Here is a 24,072-nt window from a genome sequence, read left to right as displayed (position 1 = left end):
CCACATCAATGAGAAACAGCCATAATAAAATCAGAAGTTTATGTTCCGTTTGGCCTTTTTATTCATCAAAACACACAGCATCTGTCACAGTATTTCTAGTCAAAGTTGGACCTTACCGGGGGCGTCTTGCTCGCTTGCCACGCCCCATGTACAGCAGGAAGAGGCGGGGCCAACGCTATAGTTTCAACACAAAATGCTAAAAATGAAAAATCAATAATATTAATAAAAAAAAAATAAAAAAAGCAGTTAGCAAGTGGACCTTACTGTGTTAGCAGGCAGCGTCATGTTGATGACAATGCTAGTGGACCAAAGACTTTAGGATCAATCTCAATCCCATGTAATAAAATCAAAATATTACTTAGGGAGTCAGGAACGAGTGAATGATTCTTAACGCAGCAACTGTTCAAAATCATTCCCCACTCCCTTATCACAATATTAGATGCCATATAATAAAATCAAAATATTGATTAGGGAGTCAGAAATGAGTTAATGATTCTTTACTGTTCAATATCATTCCGCTCTCCCTTCTCACTATATCGAGACGTTTATATAGTGGGACCTAAACAGACCTAAAATTTCTACGACAGTCAATGAGTAAGCCGATTGTGAAGACAAAAACAAAAGAAACTGACTCAAGTTCCACAGCGAAGGCTAAGCTAAGTAGCAAAGGAAACAGACGCACTGACAGAGCGACGCTTCAAAACAGGATGTGACTCAGCCTCTTCCTGTTCAGTGCAGATCTACGTTAAAAGGATTGATCAAATAATATTAACAAAAAAAACTAGTCTTTGATCATCAACCTTCATATTTGATTGCAATCTCATGATGAATTGTCAGAACCGTGACGTCCCGAGGTGAGATGTCACCAAAAGGAGTACAAGGAAATTGCTTCCTCAAATGTTTTGAAATGAAAATCAAAACTTGAGGCAAAAGTCAAGAAAACAATTATTAGATTTACTCCAATTAATGTTTCATTCACCTATCTATGCCGGTGATGTATAATCTCACGAAGGACAATGACAAGCTCTTCGACTATGTTGGCAGGAGTAACAAACTGTGGAAGCACCTTTCGTGACTTTTCCCCCCCCAAGTGGTGAAACATTAGAAAGCTAATTAATGGCTGCCAGATGATGAACTACCCAATTAGATTCCAACTATGGCTGGTTCTGATCATTTCAATCATTTGATAGCAATAACAAGTGTACGACAGCATCCCAATGTTGTTCGACTGTCCATCTGACGGTGTAGCGAGTTGGGTGGGGTCTGCGCTGACGTTTTGTTTCGGAATGATGCAGGAAAATGCAAATGGACTTGGATAATCTCTTTCAAAATAAAAATATTAATAATAATAATAATAATAAAAAAAAAACTTCCGTCAAAGTCAGTCCTGCCAGCACTGGAATTGTCGGCGCTTTCATTCTTTTCCCACCCGCTTCTGCGTAGAGGCTGAGAGGCCGAGAATGGGTGCGAGGGGGGATGGGGAATACAGCGAGGGAGGTAGGCTGCGGCTTGAGACTGATCAGTCCTTTCTGACCTTCCTGTTCCTGGGAGATCTCCGCAGAACGTCATCCTCCAACTTCTGGCACAGAGGAAATGCATGATGTTAAAGTCATAACAAAATTATCCATTCCGCTTGTCCCCACGGGTCTCCCAGGTGTGCTGGAGCCTATTCTAGCAGTCATCGGGACGCAGGCGGGAACAACGTGAGCTGGTTGTTAAAACGTTTTACTTTTTAAGACCACGCTACCGTGGACCACCATGACATTCACTGAAATAGATTTTCTTAGCGGTTTTAGTAGTTCAAAGTGCAACTGGGTTGCTAAGCTACGTCAGTCAGTTTTGATGACTGGCTTTAAATAGAAATACAAAAAAAGACCATGTTACAGGTTCAGTCTTTCTTGGTAAAACCAAAAGTAATTTTGCCTCATCAGTTTCTCAGTTGCATTATTGCTAAGCTCAAGGGGGAAAACAACAGAATGTGAATTAAGATTCTAATTAAAACAGATTTTTTTTTTTGCTGACCAGCAGTATGTCCAAATGATTCATTCCATTGTGTTTTTGTTGTTGTTCACCTCTTCAACTGACGCCTCCTTGTCCTCTTCCTCCTTGTCCTCTTCCTCCTTGTCGCCATCCACCTCCTCTTTGTCGGCGGGGCTTTCATCGTTGGCCTCTTCCTCGCCGTCACCTTTGCCATCTGGACACAACCACACCCCGAGTCGTGTCAGCACAAAGGAGAAAGGTTATAGGTAATATTTGCTTGGCGCTCCAAGAGACCTGCACTGCTCATGTCCTCCTCTTGGGCCTCCTCTTCAGCCTCCTTCACATCGGGCTGAGGCTCGTCCGTTTTCTTGTAGTCTGCTGCCGCCGCTGAGGCCTCGCTCTTTTTCTGCATTCGCACATTGCCATCATGAAATCATCAGGGGGGGGGGGGGGGGGGAAACTTCATTTCCTTAACGTGGGTGTGTGTGCGTGTTCCTTACCTTGCCGGTGCAGCAGAAGACGAAGATGAGGACAAGCGGCAAGGCCACCGTCAGCACGTAGACGACCCAAAGCCAAGGACGCTCCTCTGCCGCGTTCATCATCTGAGCCGCCAGGCCCGGCTGCCCCAAAAACATTGAAAATCACATTAAAGCTCAACTCATTGGAAAAAAAAATCAGCTGATGAGTCGACATTTTTGAAAAAAATGCTGGAAAGTTCATGTTTCCCCCCACAAAAAGTTGGAAATTCATAAACTACTTGCATTTTACAAAACAACAATAAAATAAACACTTTCTCCACAGTGTGACTTTTCGCAAAAATCAAATTTCTAAAAAAAAAAAAAAAAAATTCCAGCCACATAAAAAAGCAACATACTGCTTGCTAATATTTTTTTATGGAGTAAAGTAAAATAGAAAGCCAACATTTTGAACTTTCTGGAAAACAAATGTCCCCCAAAAAAAACCTTGTGGTTTTGAGAGAATTCACAAGTCATCTATATTTTGGATAAAAGCGGCGGATTGGGTACCTCAGCAGCACCCTCGGCTGCCTTCTTGAGGCCCCAGCCGTCGTTGGCCCAGCGTTCAGCCACGTTGCGGTCGTCGGTGACCAGGAAGTTGTCGAAGAAGATGTCGGACGTCATGGACCACAGTTCCAGGCCCACAGCGCTGAAAGCGCTCATCCGGAAGGGGTGCAGATCCTCAAAGAAGTCCGGATTGGGAATCTTGCGAGGCTTCCAAATGCCCTGTGGGACGAATGGGCAGCCACATCACAATAATGACTCCGTGGGGATTTAAGTTCCTTCAAAGAATTCCCAATGTAGCAATTCAGGACTCGGGAATGGGCGACATTAGTGGACGTGAGATTCCTCAAGATGTCAAAAAAGGACTACATTGTCTACTTGACATTCCTCAGATCTAACATAGCGCCCCACGGAAAAGAGATGCCCCAAAATGGTGGAAACGCACAAATTTAGTTTACGTGAAGCCAACACCGACATAGAGACTCAGAAGTGAGACGTCACGGATAATAACTTGTTTTGTCGAACTGAAGTTCCCCGAATCCCAACGGCGACAAAGCACTACTTTGTCTAACTGAAATTCCTGCATTGTTCCTTTGAAGTGTGATGGCAGCAAAAGTACCATTTTTGTTTATAATCCTCAACTCCAACGGTTCCTTGATGGCAAGATGCCACATGATGGCGACAAAGTACAATTTTCATCTAATCTAAGAGATGCTACAGCTTCAGTTTGAAAGGTCACCTGGTAGTTCGGGTTGTCGATCATGGGCGCCTTCCACTTGCCCTTGTAGTCAGGGTTGTCAATAGTGGGGCGCTTCCAGAGGCCACAGCCTGGCGCCGCCTCGCAGGCCGGGTTGGGGATCTGAGGCGCCTCCCACTCGCCGTCCATGTCCTCGTCCCTGATGGAGAAACACATGCTCAAACGGTGCATGTGGAAAAACGGCAGCTATTGTTAAACTTGATCGGTCGCCGCTGCAACGTACCAGTCCTCGGGCTTGACAGCGTCGGGGTCTCCAATGTACTCGGGCTCGTCGTCCAGCCAGCCGTCAGGTTTGACCGCATTCTCGTCGGGAATCTGAGCTGGAGCGTCCTCGTCCCTGTGCGCATGCCAACATAAAAATGAATACAAATTGTTTCGTCTGCAACCAAGAAGATTCAGGTGCAGTAAATTTTTACTGACCAGTCTTCAGGTTTGCTGGCATCCGGGTCCTGGATCTTGGGTCTCTCGTCCCAGTCTTCGGGCTTGTGATCATCTGGGTCCTCAATCTCGGCGGGGGGGTTGACTGGGGGGGTCATGTCCGTCAGCAAACTGCCGCTGTTCACCACCGTTTGGTCCACCAGCATCTCAAATGTGTTGTCGGGGTTTAGCACTACAAGATGCACACAAGTCAGTCAGTCAGTCGCGTGCCTGCGCCGCGTGCACGTGCCGACAACTAACCGAGGGTGTAGAGGTGCGTCTTCTTGTCAGTGTAGTATGTGCGCAGATCAGCGTCGGGCTTCTTGGCGTGTTTCTCCTCGTATTGTCCTGTCTTGGGATTCTTATGTCTGAAAATGAAGTGCAGCTTGTAGTCCTCTCCGCATTTGTCCGGTCCAAACATGATGGTATATCCCGTCTTGTCCACAAACTGGGCCTGTGTACGCACACAAATTTCAGACACAGGCAAAAATACATAGATGTACATACAGAGAGAGAGAGAGAGAGTGGGATTTGAATGTATGCGAGTTTCCACTTTCTGTACATTAAAGTGTAAAATCAATAAAGTTAATAACATTGACTTTAAAATTGTTTTTAGGGAAGATGAGTACTTTTGCTATTTTTCTCTCTTTCTCAAGGTCTACCTGTGTGACTAACACAAACTTTGAATTTTTGTCTTAGGGAAAACATATGTTGTCTTCCTTTAGTAGGATTAATACAATCTTTTTATTTACGGTTATCACATTTGAAAAACCACAAATGTTGTGAAAAGGAAAATGTTTGTTGGGTCAACTGCGCAAATCAAAACATTTTGAGGTTTGGACGTTTGCCCTGAGAAATTCCTTACAAGCTAATTTTTAGCGAAGATCCCTGGCCTAATATGTGACATGTGAGCCATAACGTGGTAGGTTCAAGTGCGCAGAGACTGACCAGCTCCAGTTCAGGCGTCTGAGTGAGCAACTTCACATAAGCACCGCCGCAGTCGATGCCGGCCTGGAAGTTCACCTCGTACCTAAACACACACACAACATAGTCACAATACCGAATGATGAGCAAGCATGTTCCAAGTGTGTGTGCGTGCGTGCGCTTTCTTACTGAACAATGAGTGGCATGGTGTCAAAAGTGAATGGTCGCAGCAGCAGGGCAGAGATGGCGTGATGTTTGGCACGAGACTTGAGAACCAAACCTTTGTCGCCGGGAAGCTTGCTGTCCTTCATCTCCTCTACCTCCCACTTGCCTATACAAAATGGTCATTGTCATCATCATCAACATCAAGTGGGAGCGGGACACCCACCATCATACTTGGCGATGTCATCATCTGTGTCTTCCTTCTTGGCACTGGACAGCACCCAGCTGAGAAGATGATTGACAGCCCATCAGGGTCGGGATCCAAAACATATTTTCACGTTTTGATGAAAACGTATTTGGAGTTCCAGCATGAGAACAACACGCTTAATAGAGATTGTTGTTGCATTAAGAGCAATGTCAGCAACAGACTCATCTCAAGTCCCACTGATGCTCCGGGAATGATGAGCGATTCCAAAATTGCAACAGAGGCATATTCCATCTAGGTCCACTATATAAAAATAAAATAGTCCGGTTAACTTGCCGCTTACCTGTCCAGCGTTCCACGATCAAAAGATTCGGCAAAGTAGTGTTCTCCCATTGGCTCCGGCGCTTTGTAGGTCACCTGCGCCGACGTGTCACAACATCATGACATCAACGCAACATACGTCAAAAACGACTAGCGGCCAATTGGCAATTGGCTTACTTTGGGAACGGGCGGGGTTTTGGGAAGCGCCGGGGTGTCGTGGTCGTCCTCCGGCTCGTCGTCTGCTCCCAAATCCATGTCCAGGTCTTCATCTTCAACGTCCATGTCCTCACCCAGGAGGTCCTCGTCAGGGTCGTGGGCCCCACATGCCGGCGCCAGGCTCAGGCAGAGAACACCCATTGCCAAAACAACGAACAACCACACCGTACGATCCATCGTCTGCACACGCGATACTGCAATGAGATCAAAGGCATTGTTTATGACGCGTGTTTTATGTTACTATGGCGCTGGATGAACGTCACGGTAACTAAGCACCCACAGGACACACAAATTACCCTTGTGACATCACTACACGATGAGATACACATAAGCGCACGCAGTAGGACACACTAGCAAGCACACACAAAAATGCACGTTTAGCTTCACACACACATTCACACAAGAGACAAGATGCGCGTGCGTGCACAAACACACACACCCCTAAGATGGTGGCGTTTGTGGGTCGCAGGTCACATGACCATCAAAGAATTTGTAAAAAGACGGCGGCGGTGACCTAAAGTTTGCTTATTAGCCCACAGACGCTAATCAGGTTAATGGATTAGTGGATTGGCAAAAGGAATGTAGCCGTTATCTTAGCATGCCAGCCATCTGGCACACATGAGAGCGCCCATTTTAGTGTGTGTGTGTGTGTGTGTGTGTGGGGGGGGGGGGGGGGGGGGGTGTTAGGGTTATAAAAATGGGGGCGTGGTCCACAATCCAAAGCTTTTGAGGTCTTCTCTAGTTGGCCCCCAATTAATTTATAATAATATGGTTAGTTTAAAGATGTGTTTCTCTCTCCTCATTGAAATGCAGGCCTAGTAAAAGTAATCAGAGCAGGTTCTGATTGATTTTCAATGCGCATGCATAACCTTGGGTGCAAAGCACCAAAATGGCCACTACCATGTCGCTAAATTCAGCTAGAATGTACTTTCATACTGTATTTTATATTCACATCAATGGTTAGAACATTCCATCATAGTTTCCTGTGGTTATGTGGCTAATGAAATTTTCACCTATAGCCTTAAACGTAGTGTAAACGTTTGCGTCTACAAGACCACTTGCAGTGCTAGCTGCTACATACCAAATAGCTTAATTATAATAGCAACTGTGCCACTTAGCCAAAATCAAAAATTGAAATCAGCCAAATCCTTTAAAGGATATCAAAGAACCAGATTACTTTTTTATTTTCACAATTATTCAAGTTTCCTGGCATCAACGTGCATGCTGATCAGGTTGAACCAGATGCACCAGACAAGCTGGATACACACGTGGACCAGCCTGATCTCCTAGCAACCACTTTACAAATTATAATCACAAACGGTGCCCATTTTATTTCCACAAATGGCCAGATTATTTTGTCTATAAAGGGAAAACATATTTGAATTTATCACTTTTTTTGCAGCTACCGTTCTTCTGCAGCACCGCATCAGCAGAATGTCTCTAGTGTCAAGCCAAAACAAATGAAGGTGGTATTTTGTTTCCCCGTGTGCGTTTGTTTCCTTGTGTTAAATAAACACATAACAGAGGAAGAGCTCTTTTCCAATTTAACTGTTTAAAAGACTAATTTCAGTTCAGTGGACACGAAAACGTCGCCTCCTAGCGGACGGAGGAGGGACTCATGTACTCATGTAACATTTTGAAACGTGCGTGAATCTCTTGACAAGGCATTCGTTTAAAAAATAAGTGCACATGTCCACAAACATGTTCAACGAAAGGACAATTACAATTTTTCAAATGATCAATAATACACCCACGACATTAAAAAAAAAAAAACGTTTCAATCGTAGAAATATTTGTGGAGCTAAAAAACTAAATATATTTAAGTGAATAAAATCTTAATTATAAAATATCTTAACCATATAAATGTATCTTACATTTTGTAATAATGCATATGATTCTGTGACTAACTTTTGTACATAACTCTTTCATGATGGATGTATAATATTGACTGTGTTTAATTACGGATTTTTAAAATTGTATTCTTATACGGGAATTCTAGGGGCCACCTTTAATCGGAATATCCACTAAAATATTACCCGCAAAAGCATTTAGATCTATGCGGTACAGATTATTGTTTAAAATTGAACGATTGCTGCACCGGCCGGAACTAAAGCGATCACCTCCCCTTTTAGCCTAGCCTAACCTCATTGCCGTTGAACTGCTGGCACAGCTAACAAAGCTTTTCGTGGTAGCCAAGGTTGAATTCTTCATCCGAACTCGAGTGAACGTAAATAAGTTAAAGTAGCTAACCATTAATAGGTAGCTGGATAACTAGCTACACGACCGGCTAACATGCACGCTAGCATTAGCGGGCCAGCCTGGTTAACCTCACTTGGCTTTCCGACAGAACGCCCACAACTCAAGCATCTTCCACCACTCCAAAACACGCATTTAGGGGACATATGTAAAGCATATATTGAGAAACGCTTTAAAATTGTTCATGCGGAGCGCATATAGCGAGTAATTGACATTTATTCGACATATGAACTCACCTCAACCGCCTGCTTGAGAACTGGCGTCTACAATCACGTGGGAATAATGGAGAACGGCGGGGAACGCCCTCACCTGTTGCTGATTGGGCAAGAGAGGGACATCCTGGCGTTTCCTGTCAACTGTCATCAGCCGATTGGTCGCTGGGTAGCTGCAACTCGTGGACGGCCCTGATTGGCCGAGATGGCAATGATGACAAGCAGCAGGTCCGATGTGTTTGTTACGTGTGTGTGTGTGTGTGTGTGTGTGTGTGTTTTTTAAAAATGCTTATTAAGTTTGATTTTTTTTTTTTCGTGCTTGTGCTTCTGCAAGATATTAAATACCATACAAACAAAATCCGACTAAAACGAGGGTTTGCGATTGAAGCTGATCACTTTGTGTAGTGAACAGCACAGGGAGTCTCGCGGATTTGTTTTTCATTATTGGGGAGGTCGTATTTTTATACAACGTTATGTTCATCGGCTTATTTTCAAAAGTAATTTACAATGAATTAAAATGCATCGATATTTGGACGACAGTGAAGACGATAAATGAAACTTCTGGTATTCAAACATATTGATGATTCTTTTAATAATTTATCCTTTTCATCAGCTACTGATATGACAAGAAATTAGACATGACATAAAAGTAGAAAAGTGTCAAGTACGGAAAAGTACCTCTCCAGTGAAGTAATTCTTCTGAAGTAACACTTTTAAGTACAAAGTAGTGTATCACAAAGTACAGTAGTATTCATTCTAACCGGCTCCCTTGCAGCTATACATGTCATGTGATCATCACTCCCTGTCACATGACTGGAGCGGAAGGGTTGTTGTGATCTGATGTCATGTGGTCAGTCGCTCATTGGGAACTGCGTGTCAGTTAGTCCGTGTGTTTGTCTGTCCAGTGCGCAACCTTGTGAAGGCCAACAGGAAGTCATATGTTCCAACATTTGGACGAGGACGCTCAGAAACGGCTAGGATTTGGCCCTAGCGAAGAGATCGCGGCTACGGGCCTGAGAAGAAGACCTCCTCGAAGCGGCACCTTCGTCATCTTCATCGTCATCATCCGATGTCGGTCTTCTCCCTGCCCCCCGTCGTCACTTAAGCGTCTCAACGTTCAACATGACCTCAGCTTTCTGTCACGTAAACATGTGACTGAGCTTTTTTTCCACCTACAATGGACAAATGCGACCAGAGGGAGGCGATGTGGCGCCATGGCGTTGGGGAACCCTGACTCGGAGTCCCTTGCCCGCTCCTTTGCTGTCACTCCACCTTCTTGATGAAAATCTGATGAAGACGATAGACAACACGCAAGACAAATCATGACTTTCATGCTCATCATCATTACAATTTGATTATGCACCCTAAGTTGCATATGAATAAATGTGGGGGAAACAAATGTCATTTCCCATCTTCTTGTTTCCAGGAATGGACACGTTCGCTTCTAGGAAAATCTCTGGAATTATGGCATTCAATTTGAGCTATTGTAGGAATTAACCCACTCCATTCCTGTCATTTGCGTTTAAAGAGGCCCGACCTCACTGAGGATGATCCAAACGGGAGAGTCGCTGATGATGCTGAGCCGGATAGCCTCCAAGGGTCCGAATGAGGGATCCACTTCCCCCTCTGCGATTCCTTTCTGGAACATTCCTGAGAGAAGAAGAGACGGCGGGTAAAGGATCAAAGGGATCGATAAGCAATATGAGCAGACTAAAAGGCTTTTGGGGGATTTTTTTTACTACCTGTATTGATTACTGTAGGGGCAAGTGTGCTACATTTGCTACATTTGCTGCCTGGTTCCTAAGTGAGGACTTAACCCGACATAATCCACCTCTTATTTGCCCAGCTATCAAGGCAAACCATTAATAGCAATAAACAGCACATCATCAGGAAGCACTTTACAATCAATACTTACATTGCATATGAAATGCATTTGCAAGTTTGTTTACTTGGCCTTTAATCACAAAAGTCTCAGAGGACGACGGTTGACTAAAATGAAAACCTTAAACGGTTAAGAAGACATAAACCTCATTTTTGGGGAGGGACGGAAGGATGAGCAGATTAACAAAAAAATGGCAATGGGTGACATTTCTCTCATGATGAGTTTTTTTTTTATTTTTATCAATCAAACTCAAACTACAACCATCCTGAGTGGTAACCTGGACACGTTGACTAGTCGGTTTAGCCATGCAGCACTACTGATTGTGCAGGCCCTCTGTAGATTCCAATGCTATGGCAACACACACAGGCTGATTTTTGACTGGACTGTAGACTCCGCCCACCACTGACCTAATGTGGTATTAGTATATGCATGTGTCATTAGGAGACCATCCATGTTGTATTCCATTCCAGTCCATTAAAGTAAATCTGACGCTTATGTGTGATTAGTGCACAGCCATTCTGGGAAGGGGCTGATGCTGATCGTGGTGGCAGGCGGTTGAGGTTAGGGTCAGCATTCATCATAATCCACGTGCTTCCTTCCCTGTGTGGGGTCGTCTTCCCGCTCAGGAAGCATGTGAGGCCTCGTGGGATTATTGTGTTTTATTGCTTTTGACACACACGCATGCCATCATCTGATCCAATAAGAGACCATTGATGCTTTTTGGTGGGTTTTGATGCTTTTTGGTGGTTTAAGGGGTCAATAGTGGGTTTGGTGTGATGCTGCTTGTGAGTGGACGAGTCTCACGAGGATCATTTTGCAATCCATGAAACATTGGGATCAAGTTGTTGTTTGTGATGTCATACATATGTTAGTCAATCAAAACCACATCCTCATAAGCTAATAAATATTTGATTGGAAAACTTTTTTAGGCTACTTTTTCAATTGTGGGGACCTGGATCGTTCCATAAAGTGCCTACGTAAAATGCTTTTAGGCTGATTCATGAGTGGGAAATGAGTGAATGATTACAGAAGTGCAGACTGAGATGTTGACTGACCAATTCGGATGAATCCATCCTCTGTGCGATGGTATTTCTGACTTTTGTCCTTCCCATCCATCAGAGCTTCTTTGTCTGCCTGAATGTTCTAGAAAACAGCCATCGTACGTCAATTTCTTCTCGTGAATGTCGCGAGACAAGTAGAAGGTCTCACATCGAATGGAAGAACCTCCACAGACGTGTTGACAAGTTTGTCTCCTGGATGCTCAATGTTTCCGCTTCGGAAGAAATACCTGAAATATTTACGACATTGTAGCAAAACGTCTTGCTCCCACATGGCACAGAGAAAATATTGTTACCATTGGGCACAAATACAGTCAAAATTAGTATGATTTATTTTACTAATTGAAATGGTTTGTTGCCACACAGGCTGTTTTGTTGACACATTGTCAACCAATGAAAAGTGTTGAAAATAGCTTGAGAACAAATCTATGAACTCCTGGGAATTGTGGTAAAACCATTTTTCCGTTTTGCTGTAAACAACCAGTGAAAACAAGTGAGATACATTTGACCAAGACCCTTTTTTTTTATTACAAATGGAGGGATGTTTTTTTAATTTACTGAAAAGTTATGATATTAGTGACTTACGTCCACCTGACAATAAGTGTAGCATCCATGCTAATTAGCCCGTCTCTGGTACAATTTCACAATGTATGTTAGCATTAAGCTAGCAGACATTGGTTGCACATGACTATAATGTGAAAAACAAACGTTTTTTTTCAATATTTTTATTGGTACGTCGTATAGGCAGAGAATCAACATCATTCCACAGCTACATAGCTTCATAAAATTGTTTATGAATTCACATGAGATGCCATTAAATCGATACATAAAAAAATATAGTAAATGTCCAATAAAAATGGCCATAATAATAACATTATATACTTATTTAAAATAAATTCTTTGTGCATTTTAATCATGTGCAACCAATATATGGTACTGTATATGTTCAAATTGATCAACTGAAAGGACATTTTAGTGTTTGATTAAATATCATTTCTTTATAATTGTCTTTTGTCTTGCGTCAACTTCTACCGGAAGTAATGAATCAACGGTTTGAAACAACTGACCTCTCAATGCGTACGGGCGTGAAGAAGCGTATCCGAATGAAGTCGCCGGCCACAGGGGTGAAGGCCCAAAAGAAGTCCTCGCCGAGGTAGGCCTTCTCCAGGGTGAAGTGCTGGTACGTCTTGAGGCTGGTCGTGACCTCAGCCAGTGGGTTGGCGTGACCCTTGTGGAGGCTCTGCTTCCCAAAGTCCTTGTCCTGAAGGCAAAAAACTCACGTTGGCATTGACGTCCACGTTGCGTTGACGGCGACATTCGTCACCTTCAGTTTCTGTATCTTGCCGGCCAGCGAGGAGTGCGTTCCCACGTGCTGGAAGAGCGACGGCTTGAAGCGAATCCTTAGATTGGCTTTTTGACGGTCGCAGTGTTTCTGAGGAACGCAAGAGGAGAAGAAGACAATGTCCAATGAGGTCAATCCTTGTTTGGGTCCTTGTGTTAGAACAGAAGAGGAGCTTTCGAGCAATCGGTGACTGACCGCGTCCTTCTCCGGGTTGCAGACTTTCACCCACATGATGTGATCCAGTAGCCAGTCGATGGGTTTGTCTTTGTAGAACATCAACATGAACTCCACAATCAGAGATAAGTCAGAAGACTTGAACATCTTTCCTGCGTGCATGCACACGTACTAAGTCAGGGTCCTATTAGTATTTTCACTGCATTAATGGACAATTTGTTCCCCCAAACTCACCGATGAATCCGAGCTGCGAGAATTCCAGGATCATCCATTCCTCTGAAGGCTGCTGCAGCGCAAAGTTCTTCATGGTGCTCAAGTAGGTGGGTCGCGCCACAATGTCGTCCTCCAGCTGATACCCGGACACATGCGAGTGAGTGCGTGTGCGTGTGTGTGTACGTGTGTTTGTGTGTGTGTGTATGTACCTGCACGTAGTACGTCCCTTTGGAGCGTGCGTACATCATGAGGAAGCAGTAGTCGAGATTCTGCTTGGTGCGCCACCTGATCCAAAAACAACATCAATCAGCCCCATCAGGAAGCAGTACAGTAATCCCTCGTTTATCGCGGATGATTGGTTCCAAGACCACCCGCGATAGGTAAAAATCCATTAAGTAGTGTCCTCCTCTCATTTTTAACATACATACATTTTTGTGTATCAATAAATGTATATTAAACCGTAAAAGTGCATATGTAAGCATTAGAAAATTAAACGATCGTTTCAAACGTGTAAATATTATATTAATAGTAAAAATCCCATACAGAAAATAATGTATAAATAATATAAATATAAATATGATGTGTGTGTGTGTGTACAAGTATTCTATTTGTAAATATGTTTTTAGAACTTTTCTTATAACAACTTTTTTATAAGTGTACATACTGTAAATGTGTTTTTAGAAGTCTTATTATGATCAAAATTTTTTATAACAAGGTACAAGTGTACGTACTGCAATCGTGTGGGCACGAGCACTTCTGCTGGCGTGCAGGCAACTTTCATTGCCATAATTCCTCAATTTAGAATTTTTAATTTGAATTTTTGATTTTTTTTGGGTTGGGTTGATCCACAATGTACTGGACTCGCAATAAACAAACTGCAATGTAGCGGGGGATTACTGTACCCCCGTGACAGCCATGTAACATCAAGGGTCAAGCTTAACAGAGTTGGATCCTTTTGCTGGAACCCACCTGACTCTCTCCTTAGGGTCTCCAAAAGATTCACGCAGGTTGGAGAAGTCTGGATAGAAATGGACCGACGGCGAGACCACCTCTAAGAGGCCCGACTGGATCTCTGACGGGAAACTGACAAGCACAGACGAGAAACCGTTAGCATAACCCGTCCTTAAATTGTCATTCAAGGCGGATTTTGCGTTCAACTTTATAAACGAAGAGGACAAGCAAGACGACGGCGAGAAGGAAGACGCTTGATGCACAAATAAACACACCGCGTATTTACAGTAGACACACACACACCACTGGCACAGACACGCACAGACTTGTACTCACGCTCAAAGACATGCACACATGTAGATGAAAGCTCAAACAGGAAGTGTTGATGCATGTTGCCACGGAAACAACATCCCATAGCGCAGGCTACTCACAGGAGCTTCAGGTTGTCTGCCACGCTCACGGCGTACTGATGGTCTGCCTTCAAACATGTACACAAACACACATCAAGCCCAACCTACAAGATATGCATCGGTAATTGACATAGGAACAAACTCTCAAGCCGTCACCCACACTGGTCAGTAAAAGATTCCACAGTGAGTGAGCGAGCGTATGTAACCCCCAAGCTCCACCTCGCTGGGCCGTCCGTCTAGGACACCAAAACAAGCGGCGGTGACTCAGCTGTGTGACCTTAGCTTGACCTCAAATCTGGATACCACCCAGGTCACGGGAGAACTCGCTTCCTGATTGGCTGAGCAGGACGTGGAAATTATTATGTCATCAACTTGTTTTTGAAGACTGAGAGTGCATGTGGGTGCCTACATGTGTGACTGTGCCTCTAGGTATTTGAGTGTGTGTGTGTGTGTGTGTGTGTGTGTGTGTGTGTGTGTGTGTGTGTGTGTGTGTGCGTGCGTGCGTGCCTTTCGCAAGGAAATATAAGCTCAAGGAGGAAAAAAAAAGTCGAAAAAGGTCATGTGACCGTAACACGTGATGATATACGACAAAATATACCAAAGGGCTGTCATGGCAAGAACTTCTTTGGCATCATTACTTTACCTTCCTTCCTTCCTTCCTTCCTTCCTTCCTTCCTTCCTTCCTTCCTTCCTTCCTTCCTTGCTTCCTTCCTTCCTTCCTTCCTTCCTTCCTTCCTTCCTTCCTTCTGCTCACTTCTCTTTTCTTTCCTCCTCGTTTTCTCAGCTTTTTCTACTTTCTTGTTTCATCCCCTTTCTTTGCTTCATTACGTCTTACCTTTCTTCAGTGTTTTCCTTGTTCCTTTCTCTTAATCTTAACATTAACACATCCACTGAACACAGACAATGATGTTTAGAGTGTGTGTGTGTGCGTGTGTGTGTGTGTGTGTGTGTGTGTGAGAACGAGATGGTTCATTGGCCAAATCATTGACCTTTACAAAGTATTACTCGCAAACTCATGCGCACACACATTCTCACACACACGCAGACACATATGGGGCTGCGGTGGCTGACCTCAGCGATGAGGACGACAATGACGCAGTCGTCCTTCTCCGCGGCGCTGAGTTGTGACATCAGAGAGTTGAGTGTGTCCGTTAAGTACGAGTGGACCTCCCGCTTAACACTGGGAACGCCCATCACTATGGAAACTGTACATGCGCGCACACGCACGCAGGCACGCACACACACACACACACACACACACACACATACACACACACACTAATGTGACTCCATACATCTGAACAGACAGTGGGAGTTCCACGCAAGCACTCCACACGCACACACACACACACACACACACACACACACACACACATACACATACGCACGCACATGCATGACGAGAAAGACGTACCTCCAGTGCGTCCTTGTCCCACATGGACGGCTGGCTGAAGGCTGTCTTCTCTGTTGATCAGGTGAGGAAGATGATGGAGGACGGAGGGAAGCTGCAGGAAATTCTTGCTGACGCTCACATTCCACAACTTCATCCTGGTCTCCTCTGGGAATGACATTAACCAGCAACCAGTTAAGTGTTATTCTTTCGAATTCCTGCCTTCTCAGACAAATGGTCATGATGAGTGTGATTGTGTGTAAGTTGCAGATTTCAATACCTGAGAGGCTGCTCCAGGTTCTGTTGATGTCCCTGAGCGCTTGTTTCTCAGCGATGGCCCGCTTGATCTCATCCAGGACCAGGTTGAGCTCTTTGGAGCGGCGTAGGTTTTCCTGCTCGGCTGAATGCAGGCGCTCTCTTAAGGCCAGGAACTCCCGCTGGTAGATGTCCACCACATCTCCTAAACGAGCCACGCAACATCAACAACACATCCGGGTCAAGTCCCGAGTCCTAAATGGGTGCCAGGTTCAAGCCCTGGCTGCAAACATGACGTGAGCGCATCAACCGATTATAGCACAGACCATGGACCAGATCACGTGGCAGACCGTAGAAGAAAGACCAGAGCAACAACCAAACGATGGACCAGAAAAAGTATAGAAAAGGTGTTAGAAACATAGACCCAACATAGACCAGAATGTAGATAAAACCACGACCCTCCTCGATATCATTAAAATGACCAGACCACAAATCATGGACAAGAACATCAACCACGATGGACCAAAATATAAACCTGACTATCAGCGACATCACAAACCAGACTACGTATGTATCAAACTATAGGCAAGGCTAAAGTAGTCCAAGTGTGCCCCAACAGCCAAGACCACAGAGCAGGTTGTAGACTAGAAGGAGCAGGAATATCAACCAGAATTTTGTTACACCATTAAAAAAAAAAAAAAAAAAAAAACATCAGGTGGATGAAATCAAAACAAGGCGGTACACCATAAGACTTACCAGCCTATGGATCGGAATATAGCCCAGGTCATTGGCACGTAGACCTGAACATAGCCAAGACCTAAAGCTAGATACGGATGAAAACATACATTAGGACAGGACACAAAGCGGAACATAGGCCAGACCTTGAACAGTAAGACCAAACAATATTAGTACATGCTAGCTCATCAAACACCATCTACCTTGAATCATGGAACAGAACACAAACCGGACCACGGAGCACAAGATTTACAGTTGTCATTATGAACACATAAAACAAGAACATAACATGAACTAATATCTATTTTCCATGTGGATCAACGTAAAAACAATTGCCAGTCCATATATGGACATGATTGTGACATGATGTGAAAGTCTTGTAAACAGCGTTGGCCAAAGCAGTAACATTTCAGTAGCATTTCAGTTTCCATACACCTAGCTACACATTGTAGCTCAATCATAGCTCAAACACACACACGCACGCACGCAAACACACACACACACACACACACACACACACACCATGACATCATCCCATAGTCTCAGATATACAAATTTGACTACTATTGACTTGAGGCTCACAAGCGTATAAACTGAAAGAAGAGCTTCTGTGTGGACGCATGCACACACATAGGCAAATACACACACATGTGCACACACACACAGGCACACACACGCACTCGCACAATGAGGTCATTGTTTCCAAAGGAACGACGGACATGCCAAAGATTCTAATACAGTGCCAGTGTGCGGACGGTGGCCATGTTGAAGGTATTCAATATTTACAGCCGAGCGAACCAACCGAATTTTTACTCGTGTGAATTTTAGCACATTTCTAAAGTAACTCAGAGCTATATGGTAGTAGTTCAGATGTATTCTGTAGCTGGGCGTAACAGCTCATTTCCTCTATGCAGCAAGCATCCATTTCCTGTCGGCATAGCGGAATAGCTGCACTTCCTGTCTATAAGATCACGCTAATGCTTTCCTGTATGCCTCAACTCAGCGGTCACGTCAACATCTGTGACCAGCAGGGGGGCAACGATCAAGTCACCATTGGGATGACCTCATCCAAAATGGCAGCAAAGCAAGACGTAGGGGCTCAAAGTTCAGATGTTTGACCCCTGCTGAAGCTTGACAGCGCTTAACCAGCCGTCACCTGTATGATGGGGATGCGGTTGCCATGGTCACCGCACAGCTCGCTCACACGCGCATCAGTCCGTTTTAGAGTATGTGCCCTGATATCGTTCGGCCTCCGCTCTTTCCGTTTCTTCGCTGAAATTGTCTGGCGACAAGTCCACACAGACTGTTCACAGCCGGCGAGCGGCACATTGCCGGTCTTGTGTGCCTGCCGCGTGCGCCGCGGCCGTTGAACAGGAAGCGAGCCAGGGAGAGCAACAGAGCGTCACTGTTTGAAATGTTTCGAGTGCATGGAGACGCCAGAAGGCCGCTTCAAGCGCCACGCCTTTTATAAACTGACAGCGACCATTTCACAACGACGTCTCTCATAGAAGACGAGACCCAACAAGAGTGGACCGGGAGGAAATATCGGGCAATGTCAAAGTAGCACTCGTATCTTCAGATTTTTTTTCTTTTTCTGCACGCGGCCCTCGAAAAAACATTTGGACACCCAGGCGCGAACGTACTTCCTCAATAAATGTGGATGTTTATTAGTGGACACTCATTTGTGTGTGCGTGCTTAGACATGGATATCGATTCAAGTGGGTGTCACGTTCTCAAGTAAGACGAACCGTTCACTCCGTCTCGTTTGGCTCCTTACCGACACTCAAACACAAGTGTGCGTCTCACCATCTGCCACGCACGGAACACACACGCGCACACACACACACACACACACAGATGGTTTGTCAGTGGGAGGGAGAGGAGCTGATTTTTCATCTTGAGTTGCTCTCTACAAGCCGACCAAATTTTACTCCATTTGTGCTGTCATAATCTCTCTCTCTGTCTCTCTCTGTCTCTCTGTGTCTCTCTCTCTCTCTCTCTCTCTCTCTCTCTCTCTCTCTCTCTCTCTCTCTCTCTCTCTCTCTCTGTGTGCATTCAAGTGTGTTTTTGCCAATTACGCTTAAAAGGTTGATTTGTTGCTCAAACACAAGAGGAAAAACCTTCACGGTGAAAGCTGAGCTCTCGTGAAATATTCATCACTTTTCACAAACGCACTTTTTACACACGCACGCACACAGCCGGTGTTGTTTAATTTGTGAGCGTGTGTGTGCGCGTTTGTGTGTTTGTTGTCATGCAGCATTCATGAGGAACGAAAACAAGAAAGGATTGCAGGAAGCAACAAGTTGTCATAGAAACTGATGAGCCTCCAGAGGACAATTACAACTTTCCATTTAATACTACAGTCGCACACATGTGCGCACACACACGCACAAAAGCTCAACAAAGTGAGTCATTTAATGTAGCAAAACATCCATATGAAACTATCAACTGCTCATAACTGTTTCCATGATGCTTACAAACACACACACGCGCAACACACACACACACACACACACACACACACAGACACACAACGGCTACTGTTGTGGAAACGAGCAATGTTGAGCTACATTTTTAGTGGGCTTATAAACTGGAGCGTCAGATCTCCAACTGCCTCAGGGCAGGCAATCACAACACTGATTATATTTAGATCATGTGATGAGTCTTTAAATATACTTCAACACGCGCACACACACACACACACACACACACACACACACACACACACACACACACACACACACGCAAAACACCCTCTAGACTCTTCCATATACAGCTCACGTGTTGAATGTCAACCAACTGCGAAGGACTCTTGCACACTGCAAAAGTCATGAAAGAAGTCCACTTGACTCATCAGAACTGATTCTTGGGAACTTTGGATGAGAGTGTTAGGTCAGGTTTTTGACATCTGCTGCTGGACCTGACCACGGTGCGATAAAAGGAAAAGTGCGTTTCGTCCATGGTTGTCTAGGCGCTGAAGTTTATTTGCAGTGTAGCACAAGCAACAAAGCGGCCGAGACCAAAGTCAGCGAGCAGGCTTGTCTCAACCTGCCACATCTCACCCCAACCCCCGCCTCTACCCTCCACAATCGCCCCCCCCCAACCCCCCACCCCATCCGTCAAACAAACTAATCAAATTGTGTGTTGTTAATGGAATCATTAACCGTCAAAAGTATGATCACTGGTGACAAACACATTTCCACAACAACACGTTTGGCTTCTTCAATGCTAAAAATAGAAAAATGTCCAATAGTCATTTACGATAGGGAGAGCAGAGTTGAAATCATTTTTTTTTTTGTCTTGCCTTGACCTCACGACCAAAAGTTGGACAGGCGGCGTAAAGGTTAGCAGGATGAACTTTCTCAACACCGCCAACCACCTCAGCCATTTTGATGGGCCACATCATTAGCGTTGTGGTGTCATGTGACACCCAGGTGTGAAAGCGTCACGTGCTCTTCGGATGTTCACATTGCCGCTCACGTCCAACATCTGTCTCCACCCGGATGATATATACCGCATCCAAAAAAACAAGCCCCCCGTCTGAAAAAAAACATGTCCCAACGTTACACACGCTGGGGTTGTCCAAGCAGGAAACATCTGCGTGCAGCGCACACACACACACACACACACACGCACACACACACACGCACACACACACGTACATTTAAACTCCTTCTCACGGATATACGCACAGAGACAGGAATACACGCATGCAAACAAACACAAAAGCGCACACGCGCACACACACGTGTCATCCACAACACGGCTAACTCACCATTCCATTGGATGCCACAGCTATTGTGTGCATAGCCCCCCCCCCCCAATTGCCCCCTAGTATGTGCTACATGCATAACCATGCGCTCCCCGGAGACGGAACTATTGGTTGCATCTCAATCAAATGTAGCAACTTGCATGTGCATCACCACAAATCAAGTGCATCTTTCTTGAGTAGTAAGCACTTGTTCCTCTCTCGTCAGCTTGACGCATTTTATTCAGTCGAGCAAAACAAGCAAAGCCCCTGATCTCGACCAGGACCCCCCCCACCCCACCACCTCCACGGCTCGGATTTTTCATTTCTTCACTGAAGGAAAACCAAGCGCTCCTCTGAAGCAGAGATAGATGCCGCAGCAGATCGGCACGTGCTGTGGGGCAAATCAAGTGCTTCTTTAATGACCTCCAAGGTCATTTCTACTCCAGTCAGGCGTGTAAACATCACAAACAAGTGACAGCTGATCGACGAGTGCTCCCTAGTCTTTCCACCGAGTTGGATTTATGCTGAGCCATTTGTGCATTTATTTGATTTCTTTGTACTAGTATGCTTTTAGTCCACTCACGTTTGACAGCTAGCAATGCAGGCACCTAGGAAGGTTGACATTAGGAAGGTTGCTCTTGATTCTATAAGCCAAAAGCGTGACTTGTAGTGAGAAAAGACTTACTATTGAGACACCTTTGGCATCCTTGTAGGACACACAACTGTGTTTGGGTGTTGCTAAGGTCCAGAAGTATTTTAGCACATAACACATGCCAACCATTTGACCTTAAGACGCAGTTGTACTTCTGTTGCGCTGTGTTACCTCACAAGTGAAGACAAGAATTGAAAGGAGACCTTAAGTTGTCTATCAAGGATGTTGCTTTCAATTTCTGGGGGGGGGGGGGGGGGGGCTTGTTACATTAACCCCCACATAGCCCAGCATGCAGTGTCACGTGTCCATTCTGCAACCAAGCGCACCCCTTTTCACCCTCAAAGGTCCCCCCACCTCACCTGACACCGACAAACCGAGTGCTCCCCCGTCCTCCACGCTCGTGAATCGAGTCTCCCTCGCCTGCAGTCTGACTTCTTTATCATCACCATCAACATCATCTTCTGCTCTCTTTTCTTCCCCAACCACGGATGGTGCGTGCGTGCGCGCGTGACGTATGCGGTTCTTACCTCTGGAGGAGCTGAAGGCGGTGTACCAGGACAGCGAAACCAGCCCGCATAGTCCGAACAACAAGAGCGTCAAGAAGGACACATTGCGGAACCTCATCTCCACACCGACCTCAGCATGTCCGCACCGAGAGGGAGGGGGGCTGGCTGCAAAAGGGGGTGAGGGGCAGCTATTGAGCGAGGGAAGGAGAGAAGAAAAGGAGGATAAAGAGACAGGTAGATCGAGCGAGAGGAGAGAGAGCGATGTTGATATGAGAGCAGTAGCTGCGAGAATGACGAGAGGAGGGAGGGAGTGAAAAAGAGCGAGAGAGGAGGGGAGGAAAAAAAGCGAGGGAGGAGCCTGAGAGGGACAAAACAGGTAGTCTTTATTTTTTATTATGTTTGAGAGGTCTGTCTTCGGTGAACTCCGCATTTGCATGTCCACTAAAAAAAAAAAAAAATATATATATATATATATATATATATATATATATATATATATATATATATATATATATATATATATATATATATATATATATATAGCCGCGAACGTAATTTTCCAAACTGAGACCGATTTTTTTCAGTTTTTTGAGACTTTTCAGTGCGTCACTTTGGGAACGTCACAAAATGAAACCACTTGCACGTGTATTTCTTCATCGTTGTAGTTTGTGTGTGTGTGTGTGTGTGTGTGTGTGTGTGTGTGTGTGTGTGTGTGTGTGTGTGTGTGTGTGTGTGTGTGTGTGTGCGTGCGCGTGTGGGTGTGCACGTGTGTGTGTGTCTTTTTTCTTTAAAACTGACAATTGTAGTCATTAATACAGCATTCCGAAAAGTTCGTCTTAAAAGAAGATCATAACTGTTTCTTAGCTTTTAATATGGTACTCATTAGTCGGTCCTTGTTGATCATCATGTGATGCTATGTATTTATTTTTACAAATATGTTCAATTATCTCTGAGCGTAAATAAGCGACAAAGTGATGGAAATGAGTGAGTGAGTGAGTGAGTGAGTGAGTGAGTGAGTGAGTGAGTGAGTGAGTGAGTGAGTGAGTGAGTGAGTGAGTGAGTGAGTGAGTCAGTCAGTCAGTCAGTCAGTCAGTGAGTCAGTCAGTCAGTCAGTCAGTCAGTCAGTCAGTCAGTCAGTCAGTGGCTGAAACAAATATATATAAATATGATATGTGGAGCAGGCGGAAAACAAATAGTCTCAATTTGATTGAAAAATGCATACAAGAAAGTTTGATACAGAAATCCCACCTGTCTTTTGGCAATAAAGAAAAATTAAAGTCTCTTCAAGTTGATTGAAAAGTGCGCGCAGGAAAGATTAATACAAATTCCCACCTGTCTTTTTGAAAAAAAAGTCCCTTCAATTTGATTGAAAAGTGCATACAAGAAAGTTTGATACAGAAATCCCACCTATCTTTAATCAAAAAGAAAATAAGTCTCAATTTGCCTGAAAAATGCATGCAAGAAAGTTTGATACAAAAATTTCCACCTGTCTTTTGGCAACAACAACAAAAAAAAAGGCCCGACTTAAAGAGCATGCAAGAAAGTCAAAAAGTCAATTTTGGGGAGAAGTGCATGCAGGAACGTGTGATACAAAAATCCCACCTGTCTTTAAAAAGTCATTTGGAAAAAAAAATGAAAAACTGCACACAAGAACGTTACATCCATCGCGGCGGGCCATTCCATCTCTGCCATCTTTGATGTCCCGCAATTGGCCCACAAGATGGCGCCAGATCGATTGACTGACAGACACCACCACCAAGTGGGATGAAGACTTTATTGCGATCAACACTTAACACATCAGTTGCTATGTCCCAATCCACACACTGGCGCACCTAACAATTTTGCGAGTTCGTTCTGTCAAAGAGAAGACCAGTAGATCAATCAGACCAAATTGACCAATTGTTTATTCCTGACAAAGCGAACTAATACAGGCCTGGGTCCCGGGTCCTTCACACTAAAACTCGTGCGTTTTTGTGACCACCAAAAGACGACACATTCCTTCCTCCGGGTTGCCCAGTTTTAAAGAATCACAATATGAATATTAAAACATGCAAAACATTGTGTGATGATTGGTCGATGGCCATCTCCTCCCTGTCTAGGTGTTATCGCTGAGGTCAGGCGGTTGGGTTTTCCCCGCGAAGCCCGACCACCTGGACGTGATGTTGTTCTCGTTTCTCACCGACCTTGAGGTGTTCTCGTCCGGTACTCCCTGTCTGGGCCGATGGCACATCCTGTTCCACAACACTTTGAAGAAAACAAGTTCATGCAGTTTGCCTGCACATTC

The 24,072-nt window shown here is 44.6% G+C and overlaps 2 protein-coding genes across 4 annotated transcripts; both read right to left on the bottom strand.

Annotated features, from left to right (window-relative positions):
- Positions 1–37: 37 nt before the first annotated feature.
- On the bottom strand, positions 38–8,660 carry canx (calnexin). Of its 2 annotated transcripts, none has more exons than XM_049751976.1 (15): positions 8,494–8,660; positions 5,963–6,195; positions 5,808–5,881; positions 5,486–5,544; positions 5,287–5,428; positions 5,122–5,203; positions 4,435–4,627; positions 4,177–4,366; positions 3,980–4,093; positions 3,739–3,895; positions 3,006–3,221; positions 2,481–2,600; positions 2,275–2,386; positions 2,073–2,194; positions 38–1,579 (listed from the first exon to the last, which is right to left on the bottom strand). In XM_049751976.1, the coding sequence occupies exons 2-15, from the start codon at positions 6,176–6,178 to the stop codon at positions 1,520–1,522; spliced, it is 1,857 nt and encodes a 618-aa protein (XP_049607933.1). In that variant the 5' UTR covers positions 6,179–6,195; positions 8,494–8,660; the 3' UTR covers positions 38–1,519. The 2 variants fall into 2 exon arrangements, with proteins under 2 accessions (XP_049607933.1, XP_049607934.1); XM_049751977.1 differs by having other exon boundaries at positions 38–1,576.
- A 376-nt stretch (positions 8,661–9,036) lies between these two features.
- Positions 9,037–22,095, bottom strand: mgat4b (alpha-1,3-mannosyl-glycoprotein 4-beta-N-acetylglucosaminyltransferase B). Of its 2 annotated transcripts, none has more exons than XM_049752013.2 (15): positions 21,810–22,095; positions 16,170–16,349; positions 15,914–16,057; positions 15,571–15,704; positions 14,521–14,567; positions 14,108–14,221; positions 13,348–13,423; positions 13,160–13,274; positions 12,947–13,077; positions 12,734–12,841; positions 12,477–12,670; positions 11,561–11,639; positions 11,407–11,494; positions 10,007–10,119; positions 9,037–9,756 (listed from the first exon to the last, which is right to left on the bottom strand). In XM_049752013.2, exons 1-15 carry the CDS (start codon positions 21,904–21,906, stop codon positions 9,733–9,735), a joined length of 1,644 nt encoding a protein of 547 aa, XP_049607970.1. In that variant the 5' UTR covers positions 21,907–22,095; the 3' UTR covers positions 9,037–9,732. The 2 variants fall into 2 exon arrangements, with proteins under 2 accessions (XP_049607970.1, XP_049607979.1); XM_049752022.1 differs by lacking the exon at positions 21,810–22,095 and adding an exon at positions 16,901–19,941.
- Between the last annotated feature and the right edge of the window lie 1,977 nt (positions 22,096–24,072).

Source organism: Syngnathus scovelli, chromosome 1, assembly GCF_024217435.2.
Source record: "Syngnathus scovelli strain Florida chromosome 1, RoL_Ssco_1.2, whole genome shotgun sequence".
NCBI classification, from domain to species: Eukaryota; Metazoa; Chordata; class Actinopteri; order Syngnathiformes; family Syngnathidae; genus Syngnathus; species Syngnathus scovelli.
This window is presented reverse-complemented; position numbering and strand designations above follow the sequence as displayed.